This window comes from Arachis duranensis, chromosome 8 (genome assembly GCF_000817695.3).
Source record: "Arachis duranensis cultivar V14167 chromosome 8, aradu.V14167.gnm2.J7QH, whole genome shotgun sequence".
Lineage (NCBI taxonomy): Eukaryota > Viridiplantae > Streptophyta > Magnoliopsida > Fabales > Fabaceae > Arachis > Arachis duranensis.
The window spans coordinates 35,248,045-35,254,512 of record NC_029779.3 but is presented as its reverse complement, the minus strand read 5'-3'; the positions used below and the strand labels follow the sequence as shown (position 1 = coordinate 35,254,512).

Below are 6,468 nucleotides of genomic sequence, written 5' to 3'. Positions count from 1 at the left end.
CTTTTCAAAAACACTGAAAACGCATGAATAAAAAAATATAATCGGTTGCTATTTTATCATTGATATTCTGTAACAAAATTAATCATATTAATATTACTATACATGATTTATTTTATATATATCACGAAATTATACATATACTGCGATGTGTTTCTTAATCAAACAACACATCAATCATATATGAAGTTATAAAGTTAATAATGAATTCTATGATGCCTATAACTTGATGCCTAACTTTTGCCTAACTTATTTCTTATGACAACTTTTGAATATTTAATAATTATTTACTTTTATACTTTTAAAATTAAATATTAATTTTTAACCCTTTTTGATAAGTTAGACAAACACTTTTAGGCACCATAGCATTCACCAAAGTTAATATTAAAAATTTGGTATCTAATTTTTTCAGACATCATTCATCTATAAAAATAATTTAAAAAAAATTAATAGTTAAAATAATAATGATATTTTTTAAAATTAATTATTTTATTAATAGTTATTTCAATGGGACAATAGTATTTAAATTATAAAGAAAAATAAATCATTGATGTAAGGCCTATATCGGTTGGGGAGAGAACAAAACATGCCTTATAAGGGCGTGGATACCTCTTCCTACCATAACACGTTTTGATGAGTGAGTGTGGGGGGCTTCGGCTAGCATCCCTATCGTCAAAGGCAAAATCGTGAAGTCTTGTGTGCTAAAATGAATAATATCATGTTAGCGTGATCTGGACTGTTATATATGGTATCAGAGTCAGAACTCGGATCGATGTGGTCTGGACGGTTACAATTGATAACTAGTTAAATGAGTTTTGGCTAATAAATTATTTGCTAATAAATTTTGGACACCAAAATGAGTTTTGGCATTATATATTGTTATAGATAAAATTTGTTAGAGTTATTTATTTAGAACAAATGTTAAACCATTTATTTCTTGAGGAAACTGCAATACGATGATGGGGTCCAAAAGCAGTGCCATGATGTGATCGTTCAGAAGTTCACAGTTGGTGTATTTATCTTCAAAGTTTGCATATAGAAACTCACATATGCGCGCCAAATTAACAATGCAATCAAGGATGGGTTTTGGGATTTTCTCAGTTAACTTGAGATACTCTTCATTCATATCCTTCCAAGAATCATTGATATCCTTTTTAATAAATTTATAGGCCTCCTCTTCTGAAAAGTCATATTGCTTCATGCAACTTTCTACTGCGGAAGCAACATGTTCCCTTTGTTGTTCAAACTACATATGTTGATCAAATTTAAAAAGCGACAGTTAAATTATGCATGGCATTATTACCAAAATTTATTAAATTAGATTAAAGCATTTAAAAACTTATATATGTGAATCTAATTATGATGTACTAGTAAATGAATGTGCAAAATTATTTTATACTAATAAAAATATTATTTATATACTGAAATCAATTAATAATATATTTGTGTATAAATATTGTATTGTTTAATATATTTTTAGCGTGTATTTATATTTTAACATATATTTTATATTAGTAGCTGATTTTAATATACACCTAAGATTATTATACGAGGAAGTATAGGGAGCCAATAGAGTATCTATACAATGTGTACAATGGGAATATAGGGATGTTCGATGGGATATTCGATTCAGTATGATATCAGATGTTTATTATCCATGGTACCCAGATGGTTATTCTAGATAGTATGAGTGTATTGTGTTTGAGAAATTAGTAGTATTTTATCCTGAATGTTCATTTTTTAACTCATATTGGGCCAAATAAATAGCCTATTGTACACATTGTACAAATACTCTATTGACTCTATAGCGGAATTCTATATGAGAAGTATAGCATCAAAATTGAATTTTATGTAATGTCAAATTAATTAAAAAAATTAGAAAAATCTCTACCTTGTGTGAGGCCAAATCATTTAGTAGTCTGCCAACAAGTGATGTGGCTTTTAAGATGAGCGGAATATCAGAAATCCAACCAAATATTTCTTTGGTTGCAAATTCTCCGAAGGCAGTGAATACTGTTGTAGACAATGGGTTTGCTGAAGTGAGAACTCCGTTAATCTTGTACTCATCATATGTTGGAATGTAGCCTTCATGGCACCATTTTGCTTCAACCATGTAACCTTGTACAACATTAGAAAACTGCAAGTATATATAATAAAGTTATTTAATTAATTAAAGTGCTCATTAATAAACTAAATAATAAGTGTGTTAATGAAATTAGCATACGGCTTGTTTAACATGTTGCAATACTAAGCTTGAGTCTCCATTCACATCATTCATGAAAACGTCTATATCCATCAAACATTCCACAATTGCATTGAAAACGACTTTAAGGCACTCTGGAAGAGATTCAATGCAACGAATATCCCATTTGAAAAATAAAAATAAAAATATAAAAGGTCCAAAAATTAAGAAAAAAAAACTAAATATAATGATGGGATTGATAAAGATATTATTTTTTTTCTTTTTATTCTTTATTGAGATAGCATAATATAAACTTTGGTGAATTCTTATTCTAAGATCAAACCTTTGGATTGCTCTGGTGAAGAGTTCAAGTTCTTCAACCGTGCCATAAACATCATAAGTATCATCCACAAGAGAGATACATAAAACCAATTTGGTTATTATTTGTCTTGCAGTGCTATATTTAGGCTCAGAGTTCATAGCAAAAGGCCAAAAGAATACTTCAACTATCCTGTCTCTTGCATAAGGAACCTTTGTCGCAAAATCTGATTCTCTCCACCACCTGTAATTCAACTAGTTAAAGCTATGTCATGATGATTAATTATGGGAGTTATTTTTAGGTTTAATTACTTCATTGGTCCTTATAATTTTACCAAATTTTTAATTAAGTCTTTATATTTTTTTTTTCAATTAAGTCCGTATGCTACTTTTAATTTTGTAATTAGATCTTTCTTATTTTTTTACAAATTGAAATATTTATAATTAAAAATATAATTAAATCTTTCACCACATATTTTAAAAAAAAATATTTCGTTAATTTTAACGTTTTTGATATGAAAATAACCTAATTATTACAAAAAAAAATTAGCTAGGAGAACTTGAGTAGAAGTATAGTAATTAGCTAGGAGAACTTGAGTAGAAGTATAGTACTTACTTGGTGTTGCTACCAATTTCTTTTTTATACAATTTTTGCACCATATTGAAATCCAATTTTGCGAAGTTTAGAAGATCAACCTTGTCACATGAAGGATCTTTTTCATAGAAAGATATATATGACCTTGCCTTCATTCTTGGAATTGTCTTGTGAAAAGGTTGTCCTAAACTTTGATTGATTTGGTCACCAAGAGATGGACTCAATTGATTGGTGATAGACTTAAGTCTATTGTATGTGAATTCATGTGCTTCCTCTAATATATCTTCTCCATTAACTCTTAATTGTGCAGCTTCATACAAGCTCCACATTCCTTGAACAAGAGTTATTTCATCGAATTCTCCCCTTCTATTCTTGAATTTGTTGAAAATATCTATGTAATTCACATATATACAAACTAGTGTGAATCCATAATTAACAATTAGTACGATTTTTTTTAAGGTATAATTATAAATGAGATAGAAAAATGAGATTTAGACATACCTGATGAAATGTAATATCCCTTTTGTCGAAATAAACGGAAAAGTAATGCAATAAAGTGAAGATCGCATTCTTTTGTAACAAGGTCGTTATTGTTGGTAAAATCATTGTGAGTTTGGGCTAATATTTCATCAATTTCATGTTCAAAATGATAAGATATACTTAAATGTTGAATTGAATCTATTAAACATAACTTTTGTAAGATATTATTGTCATTAGAAGACAAATACATCTTCACCTTCTTTTTATGCATTTGAACTTCTTGTTTCATGGTTTCGTTGATTCCCTGTAAATGTTTTCGGTTCAATATATATGTTAGTTCAAAAGAGTAGGTCACTTATCTAATGTCTCTATATATGATCAACCCAATCAAAATAATTATATGATGATTTATTGCGGAATTTGTGGATTTGATTTAATTCAAATCAAATCTGATACAAATCAAACTAGTACGAATAATGCTTTATGTTTCAATTATGGTATATAATAATTCGATTCGGGGTTGATAAATAAATTTTTTAAGTTTTTAATATTAGAAAATAAAAAATAAACGTCTTTTTTTTAAGGAATTACCCCAGCCCGCGCACTCTGTTGGCATGACTATCAAGGAAAGGAAATGGACTTGATGAGGAACAGGTCTAGGAATTGCATAAATTAAAGGGGAGGCCATGCGTGGTGGCTTCGTCCGAGGAGGGACCTCCCGTCAGCATGACCCAAGGGAGAGAATGTGGAAGGAAGGCGAGATTCTCCATAGATTAGGAAAGAAGGTGAGAAAGTCAGGGAAAGGAGATGAATACTTAAGGGGCATGGCCAATGTTTTCAAAATGGAAGAATGGATGGAGGCAGAAAAGACGAAAGAAGGTGTGGATGTGGTGGAATGCAGCCCGCAACCAGTTACAGACGGCCAGCGGCATGGTTTTGGTGCACCGGGAGGAGCCCCATCCTTTGCGACCATTGTGAGGAACGGTAGCGCTACTAAGAGGATTGATGATGAGGGCAAGAAAGCTAAAAACAAGATAACAGAGTCAGATTTGGAGGATGAAGAGAGTGAGGTCCGAGTTGAGAAAACAAAAGAAGGTATATACAACTTGATTATAGGAGAAGACATGCAGAGAGAACTCAGGAGACGTTGGTGGGACTCTTTGATAGTGAAACTATTGGAAAGAGAAATCTCCTTGCCTGTTTTTAAATGCAGATTTTAGAAGCAATGTAAAAAAAAAACAAGGAAGCTTGGATGTGATTAATTTAGGCAATGATTTTTTCTAGTGCATTTTTATAACTCTGAGGACCTAGATTTTACTATTACTGAGGGGCCATGGAAAATGTTTTACCACTATTTAATTATCCGGTTAGGGCAATCAGAATTCAATCACTTTCTTACTTCCATTGAAAAAATTGCGGCTTAGATCCACCTCCCTAGTCTAGCTATTGAGTATTACAATAGAAGAATTCTGGAAAAGATAGAAAATGTTGTGTGAAGAACTCTGAAAGTGGATGTGAACACTATTTGCGTAGCTATGTATAGAGGTGGAGATGGAGAAATTCCTGATCTCCCAATACCAAATTAGCGGGATTACTTACAATGTGGAATACAAAAAATTCATTAGGTTTGTTTCTACTGTAAAAGAATTGACCATGAAAAATCAGAATGCCTGGAATTGAGGAGGAAGGAGGTTGAACAGAGGCAAAAATCTCAGTCAGCTGAAAAGGAGGAGAAAGGGAGCAATAAAGAGATTCAAAAAAATCACAAGGGTAAAGAGGTCTTACAAGAAAATGAGGATAATTATGGTCCATGTGGCTAGTACAAAGGACAACACGTGGCAAGAAACTTGCAAGGGGAGGAGGTGCAGATACAAGTAGTGGTGAAGGTGAAAAAGGAAACAAAAATATATTTGTGGAGGGAAAAATTTCTTCGAAATTTACAGTGTTGGTAAATGGAGAATCTAATGTGCAGCAGGGTGATGAAATTGTGGAAGCTTCTATTTCCAATGCCACACCTACAGAAAAAGACAAGAGTAATTTTTCCACACAGCAAAAGAAGAGCCAACAACAAGACCCTGTCAGTCACTCCCAAGCCCATTTCTGCTAGCGACCCGAAAAAACAAGATGGCACATCTAGTATGTTAATCTTAAAAACTCATGTTGCTAATGGAAGCCCAATGAATGTTGACCCCAAAGACCTCCCATCTGCCAAAACCTACATGTCCACCCAAAATCAACAAGATGTCCAAACTTTTCAGTCCAACCAGTATCACCAACCTGTCCATACAAAGCATCCTTCATCCCAAGTTAGCCAGACATAATCCACCCCAAAATAATTTATGAATGTGACCACATACTGTTGGGAATAAGGAGTATGACCACAATCCAATCAATCATGTTTCAAATAATTTGTTACTGTTATTATATTAAAATGTTAATATAATAACGTCCTAGATTAAATTTAGAGATTTATTATTATGATAGTGATCATAATATTGAGAAATAAATCTTTTATAATTTAATCTAAATTGTTCTTGGTCATAGGATTATTAAAAAGGACATTAATAATCCGGAAAGATCAATATATATATAATGGTCTTCATTGGATGAAAATTAATAGATCTCATTTATTAAATTATATATATAGATGGTACATATAGAGATATGACCATTGAACTGACTCACTTTGAGAATTCCTAATGGTTATAATTACCGCATATTTGTCAATAGGATATTCTCAAGATGAACATAGTAATAGAGTTTCCTTTGACCTGCGACTGTCATAGTAATTAACAATGTATTTATTATACTTTGATTCCGGACACCTAATACCCTAGGGTGCTAGTTGAATGGATATTGGGTATGATTTAAATACTTGTAGAATTAATGATCAGTC

General features: G+C 31.7%; 1 protein-coding gene across 1 annotated transcript; it reads right to left on the bottom strand.

Moving 5' to 3' along the window:
• Nucleotides 1-898: 898 nt before the first annotated feature.
• Nucleotides 899-4,260, bottom strand: LOC107462312 (sesquiterpene synthase 16-like). The gene is made up of 7 exons (XM_052253365.1): nucleotides 4,213-4,260; nucleotides 3,594-3,876; nucleotides 3,114-3,483; nucleotides 2,523-2,741; nucleotides 2,222-2,366; nucleotides 1,889-2,134; nucleotides 899-1,243 (listed from the first exon to the last, which is right to left on the bottom strand). Exons 1-7 carry the CDS (start codon nucleotides 4,258-4,260, stop codon nucleotides 899-901), a joined length of 1,656 nt encoding a protein of 551 aa, XP_052109325.1.
• Nucleotides 4,261-6,468: the final 2,208 nt, after the last annotated feature.